The sequence below is a fragment of the Crotalus tigris genome, unplaced genomic scaffold (assembly GCF_016545835.1).
Source record: "Crotalus tigris isolate CLP2741 ecotype Arizona unplaced genomic scaffold, ASM1654583v1 scf7180000018165.1400786, whole genome shotgun sequence".
NCBI classification, from domain to species: Eukaryota; Metazoa; Chordata; class Lepidosauria; order Squamata; family Viperidae; genus Crotalus; species Crotalus tigris.
Window position 1 is genome coordinate 499,226 of NW_024096859.1, and position 18,158 is coordinate 517,383.

Here is an 18,158-nt window from a genome sequence, read left to right on the forward strand (position 1 = left end):
GTTAAACAGCCATCCTCAGGGAGTCTTTATTTTTGGATTCTGGAACTGAGCAAAGATGAGACTTATTGGTCAATGTTAATGTTTCTCAACCTTGGCAACTGTAAGATGTGTGGATTTCAGCTCCTAGAATTCCCCTGCCAGGAAATGGGGGCTGTGGAATTCTGGGAGCTGAACATCTCTTCAAGTTCCCAAAGTTGAGAACCATTGTCTTACGTCAGTGGTTCTCAACCTTTCTAATGCTGTGACCCCATAATATAGTTCCCCATGTTGTGGTGACCCCCAACCACTTATACATCATCAGGTGCCAGGAGCGTGGCCAAAGAAAAGGGGGAAAAATGGCAGACAGCCTTGTTTGGTGACCCCCCTGAAATGGTCGTTCGACCCCAAATGGGGTCCGACCCACAGGTTGAGAACCACTGTCTTACGTGATCTCTATGGTAATGTAAATATTGCAATAAATAAATAAATAAATAAATAAATTGGGGACATTCTAAATTTCTAATTGAATTAGAAATAGTGTAGCAATAGCAATAGCACATAGACTTATATACCACCCATAGTGCTTTACAGAATTCTCTGAGAGGTTTACAATATCAGTATTATTTGCACATATTCCTGTAGAGAGAAATTTCCTGAGGATGAGCTCCAGTATGAGTCCAAAAGCTCAAACGACCTCTGGTCCCAATGACCAACCCAGATTGGATCCTGCAATATTATTTGCATATTGCCCCCAACAATCTAGGTCCTCATTTTACTGACCTCTGAAGAATTGAAGGCTGAGTCAACCATGAGCATATCAGGATTGAACTGCTGGCAGTGGGCAGAGTCAGCCTACAATACTGCATTCTAACCACTGTACCAGTAAATTTCTTGCAGAATTTATCATAATCTCCCCAGTGATCTTTTGGTGGGGAAAAAACTGAACTATATCCTTTAAGTCTTATTTTTTAATGTTAGAGGGTTTAGGCTGAGTTCAGCAATTGTGAGAAACACATGTCACTTGGACCCTGTTTTCAAAAGAAACTCACAACACGAAGACAAACAGGTGGGAAGAGATGCATGTATTCCTTTTTTAAAAAATAAATAACTTAATATTTTTCTTAGCCTATTCTGTTTGAATCCTGGCTCTCCATTTTACAAAAAGAAGGAATTATATTGTTTACTGGAAGTGCTTAGCTAAGAATATTCACAAATCTTAACTTCAATTTAAGATTATCTGGGATACTACACATCCTCTTCACAACCTGTTTTCTTTGTTACCTTCTGGGAGGAGGCTTCGTGGTATCCGAAGCAGAACATCCAGATTCAGCCAAAGTTTCATTCCATATAGCATTAACCTTGCGAACTCTCAAGCTTCCTCCTTCCGTTATATATTCAAGACGGACAATATTTAATATTTATTTGCTATGTATATGTAGGGATGTGGGTCTATACATATGTTGTTCATAATATGTTTAGGTGTGTGTCATGTATGTGTTTCACTTTGAGAGCTGGCAACTAAATTTCATTTTTGACATGTGCCATTGTGCCCATAGTATAAAAATGACAATAAAGGTTATCTTATCTTATCTTATCTTATCTTATCTTATCTTATCTTATCTTATCTTACCTTACCTTAAAATAGAATAGAATAGAATAGAATAGAATAGAATAGAATACTTCATTGGCTAAGAATGATTGGACACACAAGGAATTTGTCTTCAGTGTCTAAGCTCTCAGTGTACATACAAACACACACAAATGTAAAACATATATGAAAATATATGTTTATTTTTCAGTGTGTTTCAATCAGAATATTCAACTTCTGTACAAGTAATTGAAGGCACGTTCTTTCTTAACCTCTGAGACAGATAGATGTGCAACTGTGTAACCTATTCAAGAAGATACTCACAATTATTTTGTTTTCTATTAAAATTGTTGAATGGTTTGTTTCCACATTGTGCACTATCACTGAGCCATTCCGGTCTCTATAAATGAATTCTGTATCTAAAAGAGGAGAGAGAACAGAAGAAGAGGGTGATTTATATCTATCACATATGGGCCAGAGGATAATTAAGAGAGGACCACAGCTTATTGGCAAAACATCTAGCTTAACAGGTCTACATTTATTACTTGCCAGATTTACATTTATTACTTGCCATTTACAACAAAGAGGATCAAAAAACAGAAGAGGAGAATTTTGGGGGGGATACTAGGAAAAGGAATTACCAAACAAAATAGAAATTTTTGATTATAACTTTTCTGAACTAGGATGATAGCTTCCTTTGCTTCTGAGAGGACCAGTCCCTCTTCATGCTAAGGAGAGAACTAACCTATGCTTAGAAGGCACTGGATAATGTCTAACATAGAGAAACATCTTCAATTCTCGTGATTGCAGCTAGCATCAGAGTCACAGAGGGGTAGATTTGATATTTTAAATCAGGTATATACTACGTTTTTAAAACATATCATTATCACCTACTTCCAACAACATATACAGCCGAAATTATTAAGCAAACTGATTGTTTCTGGTGGGTTTTTTCCCCTAGAAATTGGAAAAATACTGGTTTCTGGCAAAAATGTCACAAATTGTGATCACTTGACTGGGGAACATTGCAAACAGCCATAAATGCAGGCCTGTTGCCAAGAGTCTCAAATATGTGATTCCATGAATATTCTGATCCCATGAAAATTCAAATCCAGGATATTTTTGTGTCCATTGTACCTTAATTGGTTGCTAAGCAAATGGTTGTACCTCAAGGATTACCTATAAACGGCATTAAGGTAATTTACTTTCAGATTGCAAAGGGACTACAATTGCTTTTTCCAAGATGTATTTCAACTTCTCAGTCTAGTATGCAACCCTGAGATTTCTTGGTATTTTCCCATCCCAGCATTAAGTAGGCCAAAACCTACTTAAGCTATTTTGTGATAAACCAGAGTTGGCTAGGTACTTTTAAACTGATACCAATTTTAAGGGAAATTTCATATTGTATAGCTATGCTACAAAAATTGTTGGAAAAGCAAGCAACCTGCAGAACAACTGATAATATATACATCATGGTTTTAGTTCTGGCTGATATCAAAACTCTCCTAAATCTGTTCGGATACTGTGTTTAATTATTTTGTACATATGGTGTAATAATATTCCTGGCCTCACCTGAGACTTCAGCACTGCTCACTTTTTAAAATACTTTCCCTAATCGTAGCATTCTCCACATGTTTGAATTTCAACTCCCAGAATTCATATCAAAAGCTGTTGGTGGCTCAGGACTTCTGGGAGTTGAAGTTCACAAATATCAAGACAATGCCTAAGGTAGGAAAGCTGACTTTAGATAACATACAGGATTTACACCTAAGGACAGTCTCTTGGAGTGAAAAAAATCCATGCCCCTTTGTTATATTCTGAGAAATAAAGTCCTTTTCTAAAGATTTCATTGCTTTTGAGAGGTTAATAATGCGTAATCCTATCCTGTCTTTAAATAGGTGAAAAGCAAAAAAAATTAAACTAGCATTGATTGGTTGGTTCTGCTGGTACAGTCAATTCACGTCATCAGCAAAGAGTTAAAATTTAATGAAGAACAAATTGGCTTGCTTTAAAGAAGCCAAAATTGATTGGCTTCATGACCCAACAGAAAACACAATAAGCCTTTGCTAGTCTCTAAGTCCTGTAATCATCTCTTCAGAATCAATGAATAATAGCTCTCTGTTTGTGATTTGAAATGTATGATTCATGTTATTGAAGCTGTATTCATTTTCACCAGGCGTCCCTCAATCAAAGACAGAAAGCAATGCAGCAGCCTTTGTCTGCAAATGAATTCTGTCCAGAAGGCTGATGAGAATTTCAGTCTGATTTATAGCTGACATCAAAGCTGATAAAGGTCATCACTGAATTTCATTTTTTTTACTGCTTCCAACTATTTGGAGCTTCAAATGCTCACCTTTTTAAGTAACAGTTATTTATTCCAGTTTGTATGGAGTAGACCACAAAAGCTCTTAACTTGACTGTTTTTCTCACTTTCAATTCCAGGGACAGGGACAAAAAAAATCTATATCCAACATTAGCAGGTGCTTTTAACACCAGAATGTATTTCTCTGCATACCTAGCAGAGAAGCATTTCCTTGTGATGGCAGGTCCTTGTATATGGAATGTCACTCCAAGGAGAAAGATTTCTGAAGGCTATTAAATAGGACTGCTGGCAGAAGGGTGAAAATACTGCAAACGCGGAAACTCTACTGTGTATTCCCATGTTCTGTTCCTCCTCAAAGAATGATTTCATTTATTGATGTCTCCCTTGTCTGATGATGTGAGGTGAATTATGGGTACGAGAAAGGCTCCCTACAAAATGGACCATGACAAAGACCCATGACCAACAAGAATTCATTCAAGTTTTCTTCATGTTGTCTGCTGCCTCCATGCAAATGTTATCTTTGTCCCTTCCTTGCAAATATTATTCATCTGATGAAGATGAGAAGACCTTGACTAGCATAATAAGAAACAGGCTTTCTTTTGCATGACCAAAACTAAAATGTGGCAGAAATGCAAAGCACCAAGTCCAACATATTTTTCAGGGTGGAAGTGGCAACCGAATAGGCTTGTATGTTATCAACCCTGACTTGAGTTCATTGGTAGACTGAGATTCAAAGAGGATATGAGTCTATATTTGCAATCTGAGGGCAAACTTTGAGATTTGATGAGAAAAAGATTCTTTCCTAGATTCTAATGGGGAAGCATCATTTCTGGCTGCTTCATATTTTGAGGAATGGAAAATCAAAGAGATGGATGGAAGATCCTTTAGAAGACATTGTTTAGTTTCAGCTGGATATCTTCAAGGGTTTTGGTTGAAATATTTTCCCTGCACCTCTTTTTGGCTGACCAAAAAGTAACAATTTTCGAAATAGTCTAACTTAGGGGTTCCCAACCCCCGGTCCGTGGACCAGTACCAGACCGTGGCATGCCAGCAACTGGTCTGCACAAACAAGCAAAGCCTCATCCGTGGGATATAGGCAGCACACAAAACCATGCCCCCTCTGGTCCATGGAAAAACCTCTTTCCATGGAACCGGTCCCTGGTGCCCAAAGGTTTGGGGACCTCTGGTCTAACTTATGCTAAATTAATTTATTTTATTTTGTTTTATTAATAAAATTTATATGCTGCCCAATCCCTAGGGACTCAATTAATTGTAATTAATACAAATTACACTTTCAAAATATGATTAAAAGGCAAGATCTTACTTTTCCACATGCATTTCTAAAATGTCAGATTTGGCATGTTGGAGAATGACTAGTGATTGCCACTATTGTGCTGCCTCTGATCATTAGATTACATGGGATGATAAGAGGGCTGACATAGCCAATTGGCCAGACACCCCACCTTGGAAAAGAACACCTCATCAGCAGGGAGATTTAATTGTGACAGATTTCTGGCTTGTTGATATTCAACATTAGATAGCAGAAGCAGATGACATCAGCATAGCAGAAGGGCTTAAATATCTATTATTGATAGAGGAGAATATTTGTAGCTCAGAGTTGAAACAAGTTCCTTGATGCCCTCTGAGATTGGTGGTTTTCTTGCAGACGTTTCATTACCAAAATTGGTAACATTATCAGTGCTAGTGGGGAAAGGGGTTTATTCTCAATTTATATTCTAGTAGCTTGCCCTGTTACTGGTTCTTGGGTGGTTCTTTGTTTAGGCTGTTTACTGTTCTTTTTTGGCAGTTCATTGGTTAGGGTATTTATTTCTTGACTGTTGGTCTGATGTCAATCCTGATGTTAATCTATGCCCATCTAGGTATTGATTTCTGGTGGGGAGATGTTTTGATCTTTTTGTTCCCCTTTTGGCTTGTTGATTGTCTCATTTGCATGGTATGTATATGTTGGTTACATCTATCTGTTTACTGATGGTCAATTTGTCAGAGTGCCAGGCTGCTAGGAATTCTCTAACATTTTTGGATGGTCATCTTAGAGTAAATTTGATCCCAAACTGCATTCTAGACTGGTCAGCCTCAAGCCAATATTTAGAAAGGAAAGAGCTGAATTAAATTTAATTTAATCAGGAATTTCAGCAATGCAAGCATGGGAGTGTAATGTTTCATTAGTTCAAGAGAGAGCAAAATTAAAATCTGTAATTAAAAAAAGCTGAAAGATAAATGATGTCCAACAGAATGTTAGCCACTCTGGAAGGCCACTCATGGGCAAAGCACTGAATAAGGTAATAAATCTTATTGGTCAGGTGATCGTGGCACCATCAAATAAGTCACTACATGACCCAACCCCTTTTATCATTTTCTCTATATGGAATTGGAAAGTTGGCAGCTCAGGTTTGAGACCTGAGCGCCACATGATGGGATGAGCTCCTTTCCTCGCCCCAGCTCCTGCCAACCTAGCATGCAAATGCAAGTAGATAAATAGGTACCACTTCGGTGGGAAGATAACAGCGCTCCATGATGTCATGCTGGCCACTTGACTGTGGAAATGTCATTAGACAATGGCCTGGAAACAGAGATGAGCACTGCCTCCTATAGGCGGCAACTACTGTACTAGCAAAGTAAAATCTACAGGGATTCCTTTTTACTTATATGGAACTGAAGTTTGTCTCTGACCATCTCAGAACTAGCAAAAAGATAACAAATCTAGAAAATGCTTTCAAAGCTTAGGAAATGCTTTAAAGTCATCTGATTTGATTTACTGCCTGAAAACAGGTCCACATCTTGACCCATAAATCTGTTTCTGGGGAGTGATGCATTGAAACATGATAAATTCATTGCACTCTGTTGACATTTCCCAGAGTCTAAAATATTGTATCCTGCATGAATTCTGGGAGTTGAAGTCCACAAGTCTAAAGTTGTCAAGGTTGGAGACACTTGATTTAGAGGACACCTGATTACCTATTCTGATTTAGGCCTATTAAAATCAGCATCTTACTCCTTCTCTCCACACAATTCCCCATATTTTCTGTGAAGGTGAAATAGTAATTAACATAGAACATAAATACATAAGTCGTAACCTGCTAGATGTGACTCTGTTTTTTTCAGTCCAGCAATTTGTTCTAACCACTGAAGAAGGAAGCCCACAAGTCTTCAGGCAGATGGCCTTCAGAGGCAGTCTGACTGCCATCAATATCATTGATCCCCACGAGTTTCAAGAATTGATCCAACCCATTTTTTGAAGCTAGCCTCAATGGTCAGAACCACATTTTCTGGTAGGACTCAGAAAGATATAGGATGATGCAACTTAAGACCTGAGGTGGGGGAGGAGTCATAGATTTCATTTCTCCCATTTAGAGCAATTCTATCCAAAAAATGATTATATTTATATAATTCCTATCATTACAATAAAAAAATAAAGATTTCCCCTGTCCACTATACTCTCTGTCTCTGGGGGCCAGTGCTCATCTGTGGTTCATAGCTGAGGAAGCCAATGTTGTCTGAAGACATTTTCTGTGGTCATGTGTCCAGTATGGCTATACACCAAAGGCACATGGGATGTTGTTACCTTTCCACCAAAGTGGTACCCATTAATCTACTCACATTTGCATGCTTTCATGGAAAGGAGCGGAGGCAGGAACGGGAGTTCACCCTGTTGCATGGCACTTCAGTTTTGAATGTGGGCTGTCAGCTTTCCAGCTCACAAGCTCAGCATCTTTTACCACTGAGCCATCATGTGCGCTTCATTACAATAATAGTGTAGAATTGAAGAAGAGGTAAGGAATAACAGGTAATCCTATAGATTTAATCTATAGGTGAGCATGTAGATCTTTCAGTATTGCTGTACTATAATTCCAAGTAGCGTTACATTATAGCATAATTCATAATGAGGAATGATGGGAGTTAGTAATTCAGTTCCATGTCTTCCATCAATTAATCCATTGTAGAGATCTGCTATTGTCATGATGTGTTACCAATGATAAAACATTATTGTTTTCTCTCTAACATTGTTTTAATCAGGGTAGCCTAGCTAAGAAGGAGTACATTACAATGCATATGTACATTACCAACACTCTTTTTAAATAGGCTAAAAAGATTCATTATTCTGTCCACTGGACTATACATTTTAGAGAGTGTAAAAAATGTTTGTTCAGTCCAGAGAGCAGAATGTAGAAATACACAGCATTTTAAAATTTTTCTAAATTACCATGTTAGTATTAGGCAGCACATTTAAACCAGATATAGTTTGTTATAATTAAGCCTTCCATTCATAAAGGCACCTGGAATTTTTCAGTTTAATTTCTCTTTCTGCACAGGCCATTATGTTCTGAATCCTTTGCCTCAGTCCTAATTCTCCTTGCTCAATTTCTTTAATTTTCCTTCTCTTTAAAATGAAATGGAGGAAGCAAATGGAGCTTTAAATACTTAGTTTGCTGTAATTTACCTAAACAATGAACATCTCACCACACTGGTATATTAGGCAAGCTGAACATGTTTTGGTCTGTTTATTATGCAAGAAGTAGCTTTAATCACTCTTTATTTTAATTCAGTGCAAGCTCAGAGCTTTAATGTAGCAGTATTTGTGTGAATGTGTATCATTCAATGTAAACACACATTTACCCAAACAGTGATATCCTCTCTTGTTTCCCTTAGGCAAACATCTTTGTTGACTTTCCATGTAGATAATAAACTGGTACAGGAATGATCATGAATCTCTAGCATAAAAACAACACCTGCATATCAACAATAATAAATATAACTTACAAGAATGTTACAGGGATTTTCTTATAATGTAATAGTTGATAACTAAATTTTGTAAACAGAATATTATATAAGATATTAGAGGTCTCTTAAAGAGGTTTAGAGGTTTTTTATATCCTCTGAAGCGTTTTGTTTTGAGTTGTTTCCTGTTCCTGTGGCATGAATTTTGAACTGAGTCTGAGTGTGCTTTTCTGGGCCTTGGTATCTGTGGTTTAAATCCTATTATGTCCCAAAGGTCATATCCTGCTTCCCTGGGGCTGGGCTAATGACTCTTAAAGTTTGGGTGAGGTATGCAGATTTTAGGTCTTTGTCTTCTTAATCTTCTAGCTCAGTGGTTCTCAACCTGTGGGTTGGGACCCCATTTGGGGTCGAACAACCATTTCACGGGGGTCGCCAAACAATGCAGTCCGCCATTTTTCCCCCCTTTTCCTTAGCTGTGCTACTCCCTTTTATTCTATTGGCTTTTGAAAGCCAATAGAAAAGATTCTCTTGAATAGAGTCTAATTCTATTGGCTTTCAAAAGCCAATAGGAATTGTCCAGGCTGTCTCTGCCCTGCTGAGCCCGCCAAAAGTCCCATTCTGCAAACAGTGCTGCACCAGTTGAGTAGTCCTCGCCTTACGACCGGTTGAATAGTCCTCAACGTACGACCGGTTGGAGGGTCACGGCATTAAAAAGGTTGAGAACCACTGTTCTAGCTCCAACTTTCTTGAATGGTCTGCATATGCATTTCTATAGAGCTGGTTTCTGCTTGGGGGACGCAGACTTGGGGCTATTAAGAAAACTGGGCATGCTTTCCTCCCTCTTCAAGATCCTAAGGAAATATATTTTTTCTGCACTTTTAATATTTCCTTCTCCTTCTCCTTTAGCTTTCTACAAGCTAAAAACTTTTTTTAACCAAACATAATTTAATATTTTCACTTTAGGTATTTGTTCATAGTTACTCTGTTTATTTGATAATGAATTCAAGATAGAAAAGTTTATGAGCGGGTGAGTTATCTATTGACCTTATTCCCATAAATATGCATAGATATGCTAGACTATGGCTCCCATCATCCCTGGTCATCCTATCCACTGCATTTCTTTCTTTATGTATAGCAATAGCACTTACTTCACAGTGCTTTACAGCCCACTCTAAGTGGTTTACAGAGTCAGTATATTGCCCCCACAATCTGGGTCCTCATTTTACCCACCTTGGAAGGATGAGTCAACTTTGATCCAGTGAGAATTGAACTGCTGAATTTCTGGCAGCCAGAAGTAGCCTGCCATACTACATTCTAACCACTGTACCACCACGGCTCTTCCATCTTTCTACACAGAGCTTTCTTTTGACCCCTAAACTCAATACTCATAATAATCTTTAAGATTTGGAATAAACTGCAGCTGAGAAACAACTACTGATTTGTCTTCCGTGTTGCCAGATTTATCACTCTTCAGGGCCCCCTCTGACTGACCAATCAGTGAATATGCTTGACCTTTATAGTGAATATTGTTCAGCTATGATCTTTTAAAGAAAGCAAGACCCAGCCTATGTCTTCAGATTGGACGCAACGAATTTTGAAGAACAGGGACATAAAATGGCTGTGTTCAATCATCTTGACAGTTTCTCCTGTACATCACTATGATATCTTTTTGGTCTGTCTCCCTACCATGAGATCTTTTGGTTGGCAGATTTTTGCTATAAATATTTCATCTGATCCAGCTAACAGTTTCACCATTCACAAAAATCTTTAAGAACAGAGTTTTCCAATTTTGGACACTTTAAGATATGTAGACTTCAATTCCCAGAATTCCCCAGCCAGCATGAAGTCCATGCAGACACATTGAAAAATCTCTATTATGTTTCAACTTCTATTCCTACTGCGAAGACACTTTGATTATTATCAATTCAATCTTTTGCTGATTAATTTATTATTCATTAAAACTTTGCAATATTAGAATCCATTTTTCTATCCACTTCCACAACTTTTTTTCTTCCTTCTTAACACTCCTTGTTAAAACCAAGATAGACTTGGAAGTGTAATGCCATGTATTAGCAAAATCATCTACACCAATTTCAAAATATGCACAGGTAGTCCTTGACCACAATTGAGCCTAATAAAAGACTCTTGTGTTTCTATATGCAGTTTTAAATAAAAAATATTTCAAGATGGGCAGATACTATAAATTATGAGCCCAATTTAATCACAAGGGATCCCATTTTGGCATTCATCCCAGAATACACCCAAAATGAATGTTACAGCGTCCTTGACTAAAGCCACATGGAATATTGTACAGGTAGTCCTTGAATTACAACTACAATTGAGCCCAACATCGCTATTGCTTAGCAAGGTGATTGTTAAATGAGTTTTGCCCCATTTTACAACCTTTCTTGCCCTAATTGTTAAATGAATCACTATAGTTGTTAAATTAGTAACACAGTTAAATGAATCTGGCTTCTGCATTGACTTTGCTTGTCAGAAGGTAACAATTAGTGAACACTCTTGGAACACTCAAACATCATAATTGTATGTCAGTTGCCAAGTGCCTGAATTTTGATCATGTGACCATGAAGATGCTGCAATAATTGTAAGTGTGAAAAATGGTCATAAATCATTTCCTTTCAGCACCATTGCAATTTCAAAAGGTCACTAAATGATAGATGTACTTTAAATCTTTCAGCAGGAAATGCAACACTGAAATAGGAAAAAAATATCCATGCAAACAAAGGGGATATTTTGTCCATAGAAGAGACATCTATTTGCAAATTGTTCAGGAACTGTGGTTTCTGAAAAATTAACTATATTTGGGGGTTTCAGCACTTCCATAGTTCTCTTTATATGCAAACGCCTAAACAATGTTATACTTATTATTGGTGGTTTGTTAATATTTTATTATTTAGTCTATTTATAGATAGATTCCATCAATTCTTTTAATTATTTACTGCCAATGCTTTAATAGTATCTTGCAATTTTTGATGCTTCCATGTCTATGGGTATTGTTGCGTCCTTCGCGAAATGGCAATGACACGAGAAGCAGTTGTAGTTCTCAGGAACTTCTTTATTTCTGTTCAGCATACTGGTTACAAGACGCCGACAACGCCCAAATCTCCCGGCCTCTTTTATAGGCCATTCCCGGGCCAATCTGCAACATTTGGCGCGCCAGCACCCGTGCATGCGCGCACGTGCTGGTGACAGCCAGTCTGGTCCCAGGCAGCTTGCACCTGCCCAGGACCATTGCAATGCCCCGAGCCTGCTTCCACAGGCTCAGGACATAACACCCCTTCCCCCCTGGCTAAGACTATGATCATACAATAATAACATACAACCTAATGCGAGCGTGATGCCCATACTACCTAGTGCCAGTTATTTCCTCTGCTTCTATCATTCCCAGTGTTCTATTTTCCTATGTGTACAGGAATGTTCTCTGTTAACTCTGTTTTGCCAGTAGAGTTACAAAATCTTCTAAATACTTAGGAGATCTTCTGGCTCTCTGTGACCTCCTGACTTCTGGGTACCTGCCAAGTACCCCTTGACTGAGGGGTGATGCATACCTGTCCCCCCTGTTACACCCTGGTGATTCCCAAGGACTGTGCTCCAATGCCTGGCCTGCTTGCTTGCCCACCGGGCTCGTCAGGCCAGGGCTTCTTTCTCTGTTTGACCTGGTTGTCCTGCCTAGCTGCAGGCTCTCTGGCCCTCTTAAGTGACTGTCACTGTTGGGCGATTCTGTAGAACCTCCCAGGTCTGTCCAAGACCCGTCAGGAGGTTGTCTTTCCCCTTGTTCCCGATCTGTCCCTGGGCTTGTGGGGTTTTCAGTGCTTTCCCAAAACTCAGTTGTCCCCTGAGTGAAGTCAGAGGTGTTGTAGTCGGGATTTGGTTCCTCGACCACCTCCCTGCGTGCTTGCCCCCTTCTAGGGACAGGGGTAGTGTCAGGCCAACTAGAGGGAATGTGTGCCAGCTCTCTTGCAGGGTGTGATTTGTTTGGACGCTCCCGGATATCCTCCCTGACTGGAGTACTGAGTGATGCAGGTGAGTAGTGATTATGCCCCCGGGGTGACTCCCTGGCTGGAGAATTCTAATTGGGCTCCGTGAATTCCTGTTTGGAGCACTCGCGGAACTTTGGAATGGGCTGTCTGTAGCCTCCTCGTTAATGATGGGCAGCAGCCCGTACTCTTCCCTTTGCCCCAAAGGGTCCCCCTCCCCCCCTGGAAAATACCCAGGAGTCTCAGTGGGAAGGTCCCGTCTAGTGCGGAGCTGGTCGATGTGTCGATGCAGGACACGACCGTTGTCCAGAGACACCTCGTAAGACAGAGGACCTGTGACTCTGGATACAGTGGCGGGGACCCATGAATGGCCAGGCCCATAGTTACGAGTTCAAACCGGGGCACCCACAAGCAGTTGTCTAGGTGCCCTGGGGTGTGTGAGTGTGGAAGGAAGTCTGTCCGGATGCAACCGGTCAAGCTTGGTGGTCAGTTTGCGCCCCCAACGAAGTTCAGCTGGGCTCCTCCCGGTAGAAGTGGACGGTGTAGTGCGATAAGAAAGGAGGAAGTCAGCCAACCTGTGATGCCAGTCTCCATAGGTAATTTTCTTCAAGGCGTCCTTGGTGATGCGAACCATGCGTTCAGCCATACCGTTGGTGGACGGGTGGAAAGGCGCAGAGGTGGCATGACGAATCATGTTGGCCTGTAAGAAAGCTTGGAATTCGGAAGAAGTGAATTGAGGGCCGTTGTCAGACACGAGGACGTCTGGAAGCCCGTGTGCAGCAAAAATCCCCCTCAGTACTTGAATAGTCTTTGCAGTGGTGGTGGAAGAGACAGGTACAACCTCAAGCCATTTTGAATGGCTATCAACTAGGACCAAGAAGAATTGACCCTGAAAAGGCCCAGCGTAGTCAATGTGCACCCTAGACCATGGAGACTGTGTTTCCTCCCATCTATGTACAAGAGCTTGGGGCATTTCAGGGCGCGATCGTTGACAAAGGTGGCATGCATGCACCTTAGCTTCAATGTCTCTATCTAACCCAGGCCACCACAAATGGCTGCGCGCAAGCGCCTTCATGCGTACAATGCCAGGATGACCCTCGTGGAGGGAACCTAAGACCCTAGTCCTCATTGAGGTAGGAATGACAACTCTGCTTCCCCAAAGCAGACAACCCTGGAACGTGGACAATTCGTTCCTTTTGGACCAGAAACACTGAAACTCAGTGCCAGGACAGCTCTCTGGCCATCCAGATAAAACCCAAGAAAGGACACGTGAAAGTGTGAGATCTATGGCTGATTCAGCGGCCACATCCCTGGCATCTAAAGGAGACTCAGGCAAGGCCTGAATAGAGAGGATATTGATTGTTGGTGCAGGGTCAGCTTCTATTACCGGCAGGGGTAATCTACTGAGGCCATTAGCATGGCCCATTTCCTTCCCAGGTTTGTGAAGTAAGGAGAAATCATAGGCAGACAGAAAGATAGACCATCTCAGCATTCTGGGGGGGATGATCTGGGGAGTTTGTTTATGTGTGGTAAACAGTCCCAACAAAGGCTTATGGTCGGTGAAGACCATGAAATGCCTGCCGTATAAAAAATCATGGAATTTTTTGATTCCCGCAACAACAGCTAAAGCCTCCCTGTCTATTTGAGCATAATTTCGCTCAGCAGAAGACAAGGTTCTGGAGTAATATGCAACAGGAACCTGAGTTCCATCTGATCTGAGGTGGCTTAGTATGGCTTCCACCCCATAAGGAGAAGCATCACAAGCATGCACACAGAAAGGGATTCATTGAAATGTGCAAGCACACTGTTAGAAGTGAGTAAGGCCTTGACCTCATTGAAACTTGCTTCGTGTTTTTGTGACCACTGCCACACTGCCTGTTTGTCCAGAAGCCTGTGAAGAGGCTCGGCTACACTAGCCTTGTTTGGGAGGAAGGCGTTATAGAAATTCAGAAGGCCCAGAAAAGCCTGTAGTTCGGCCTTGGACTTTGGCCTAGGGGCATGCATAATGGTTTCCAGTTTGGATTCAGCAGGGTGAATACCGGTAGCATCGATTTTGAATCCCAGAAAATCTGTAGAAGGCACCCCAATTTTACATTTGTCCTTCTTAAGTTTGAGGCCCGTTTTCCTGAACCTCAGCAGAACAGCCCTTAATCTCTCAGCTAAGTTGTGTGTAGAGTCCCCTGCAATTAAGACATCATCAAAATAGGGGCAAACCCCTGGTATACCCCATAGTGTGTTTTCCATTACGCTTTGGAAAATTCCAGGACATTTACTCCAAATTGTAACCTCTTTACCTTGAATGCCCCCCTATGGGTCACAATGGTCTGAGCTACAGCAGCAGCAGCATCAACAGGCAGCTGTTGATACGCCTGAGCTAGGTCAAGCTTTGAAAAAACGCGCCCCCCCTTGAGGGAGGCCAGGATATGACTGACCACAGGGACAGGATAGGCATGTTGCTGCAATGCCTTATTCAGACTGCATTTGTAATCTGCACAGATGTGAATGTCCCCATTTGCCTTAAGAGGCGTGACAATGGGGGTCTCCCAAGGACTGGAGTCGACAGGTTCTAAGACTCCTTGCTGAATCAATTTGTCTAATTCAGTGTCAATTTTACCCTTTAAAGCAAAAGGAACGCTTCTTGCTTTGATTCTAATAGGGGTGACAGTGGGGTCTAACTTCAGTGACACAGGGGGTCCTTTGTACGTGCCCAGCTGGGGGCTGAAAACATCTGCAAATTCTTTGCAGACTTCTTGTAGGTCAAGTGTTTGCAAACTATTGAGCCCTGTGACGTGTATTCCCAAGGCCTCAAACCAATCGAGTCCTATGAGACTCGTTCATTCCCCCCCTACTACTACTACATCTAGTGGACCTTCAAAATCCTTATACTGTACATTAAGGGTGGCCTCCCCCTTAACACACATTCTGGAGTTTTGAAAGTCCGTTAACACAATGTCGGAAGGCCTCAGCTTGGCCTGAAATCCGCTGCCAGAACAAATCTTCCTAAATGTGTGCATGGAAATGATCGAGAGTGCAGACCCCGTATCCAGTTCCATAGCCAATGGAACCCCTTGTAGCTTCACTTTAAGTGACAGCTTTTTCTTGATGGGCTTGTGTGTGCCTGTCTTGTAAATGCTTCTTCGCGAAGCGCAGAACCCCACCCTGTTTTGGCTGGGAACCCTGGTACCTTTCAGGCGCAATTCTTCCTGAGGTTGTACCTTCTGACGGCCCAGACACACAGCTACAATGTGTCCCTGCTTTCCGCATGCTCTACAGATAGCGGAGCAGAATCTACAGTCGGTCCTCTTGTGGCGACCTCCACAACCGAGGCACTTGGGAAAAGCTGAAGAGCTTCCTTTCTGTTTCCCTTCCTTCGTGGGGTAGAGACCGTCTACTTCATCGTCAGGATCCTCCTCTGGGTTCCTTTGGGCTCCTTCCTGGTGCACGGACGCAGCCTCTGGATGGCTTCTGATCGGCCTCATGTTCTTGATGGCGCCGCCCGCTGCCTCTTCTGCAGTAACCTCTCTCAAGGCATCTTGGAATGATAAGTCTTCTTTAGCAAAAAGTCTCTGCTGTAATTCTCTCTGCCTCAGTCTGCATACAAATCTGTCTCTCAGCCGTTCTTCTAGATCCTTGAACTCGCAGTATTTAGCGGCTTTTCTCAGCGCAGCAATGTATTCTTTGGCTGATTCTCCAGGTCGCTGATCCCTCTGTTCAAAGGTGTGGCGCCAAGCGATGACGGATAGCTTGGGTTGGAAGTGTTCCTTGAGTAGTTTTTTGAGATCTGTGTAGTTAACAGATTCTAGAGGTACGGGTGCTGCTATGTTTTCAGCGATTTCGAATGCGTCTTGACCGCAAACGCACAGCAGGGTGGCGGCCTTCAAACTATCTTCTCTTACTTGGTTGACTTTAAGATAGTTTTCCACCCTGGCTACGTAAGACTCCCATCTTTCCGGATGCGAGACGTCGAATTCTGAAAGTCTTCCTATTTTGCCATTTTTGTAGACAAGGAAGGGTCTATCAGCCAGCCCACCCCCGATGCTCGCTGAATTGGCGGGTGGCTGCCGAGTCAACGCCGTTCCTATCGCTCAAGACTCTCTCGGGTAAGCTTACACCTGTCTTCGGTCGATGTAAGGCAATCCCACCTTTGTCGCCAGTGTTGCATCCTTCGTGAAATGGCAATGACACGAGAAGCAGTTGTAGTTCTCAGGAACTTCTTTTATTCAGTTCAGCTTATGGGTTACAAGACGCCGACAACGCCCAAATCTCCCGGCCTCTTTTATAGGCCATTCCCGGGCCAATCTGCAACATTTGGCGCGCCAGCACCCGCGCATGTGCGCACGTGCTGGCGACAGCCAGTCTGGTCCCGGGCAGCTTGCACCTGCCCAGGACCGTTGCAATGCCCCGAGCCTGCTTCCACAGGCTCAGGACATAACAGGTACCACCATCTATTTATGTTTATTATTAATTTAAAAGTCTTGCTTTGGATTTCAGAAAATGTGAGATTGGCAATCCTTGCTTGGATTAAATAAGGAAAGGATCAACCTGGCATAGAAAACTAGCAAATTCTTTCTAACTGTCTGCAAGGCAGAGACTGTGTTCTGAATTCACTGACCCATGTAGCAGATGCCTGCTTGGCTCCAGTCTGGATTAAATGTTAGCCTACATGTTCCTAAAGCCAAAATAGTGAGGTTAATGATGGCTCAGGGTTCTAGTTGTAAAACACAAAATAATCTTCATTATTTAAATATTGTCAGGCTTCAACAGATATGTGTTATCCAGAAGATAGGAGGAGGAGGACAGGAGAAACCATTTATTCATGCAACAGATGGAGAGGAAGAATAAAGAACACCAGGAGAGAACATTGAAATGTTCATCATGTTATGGAGGCTTAAGTCAAGGCCCACATCTTAACAATCTCAGTTGTGTTCCTGAAATAGTTCTCTGCCAAAATTGGCAGACAATTTTTTCCTCTTATGCCCTCATCTACAAATACCCTCATGGCAATTGTCTATCTAATCCATTTGTATAAATTCAGCTGCCTGAATTTCTACCTTGTTCTTAACAATAACCCTTTTTTACAGGTATTTCTTGACTTATGACCCTAATTGGGACCAGAATTTCTGCTGCTGAGCAAGGCAGTTAAGCACCCGGTTTTATGACCTTTTTTGCTAAGCAAAATCACAGCAATTTTAAGTGAATCATGTGGTTGTTATAACCATGGGGATACTGTGACAGTCATAAACAGGAGGACCAGTCATAAGTCACTATTTTTCAGTGCTCTTTAACTTTGAATAGTAGTTAAATGAATAATTGTAAATCAAGGACTTCCTATACTTATTCAATCAATCAGATATTTGTCCACAATCAGAACATTTTTTTTTCTTCAATTTTAGTTATTTGAATTCCAATTCTTCATTCTTGGGGCTTTTGATCATTCTTATTTTACCTGCCCTCTCCCCCTCCCAATTTCATTTGCTTAAACTACCCAGATTTTTTAATCTTTCTCCTTCTCTTTCTTAATGGTATTTACATA

General features: G+C 41.4%; 1 protein-coding gene across 8 annotated transcripts in view; it reads right to left on the reverse strand.

The window, feature by feature from the left end:
- Positions 1 to 18,158, reverse strand: part of DPP6 (dipeptidyl peptidase like 6) — a 570,597-nt gene that overhangs the window by 113,664 nt on the left and 438,775 nt on the right. For all 8 annotated transcript variants that reach the window (XR_005557324.1, XM_039348637.1, XM_039348639.1 and 5 more), the window contains exon 4: positions 1,892 to 1,986. Coding sequence is in view for 7 of the 8 variants with exons in the window: in XM_039348637.1 (XP_039204571.1) it covers positions 1,892 to 1,986 (95 nt within the window). In the remaining variant the exon portion in view is untranslated. The remainder of the gene's footprint in view (positions 1 to 1,891; positions 1,987 to 18,158) is intronic.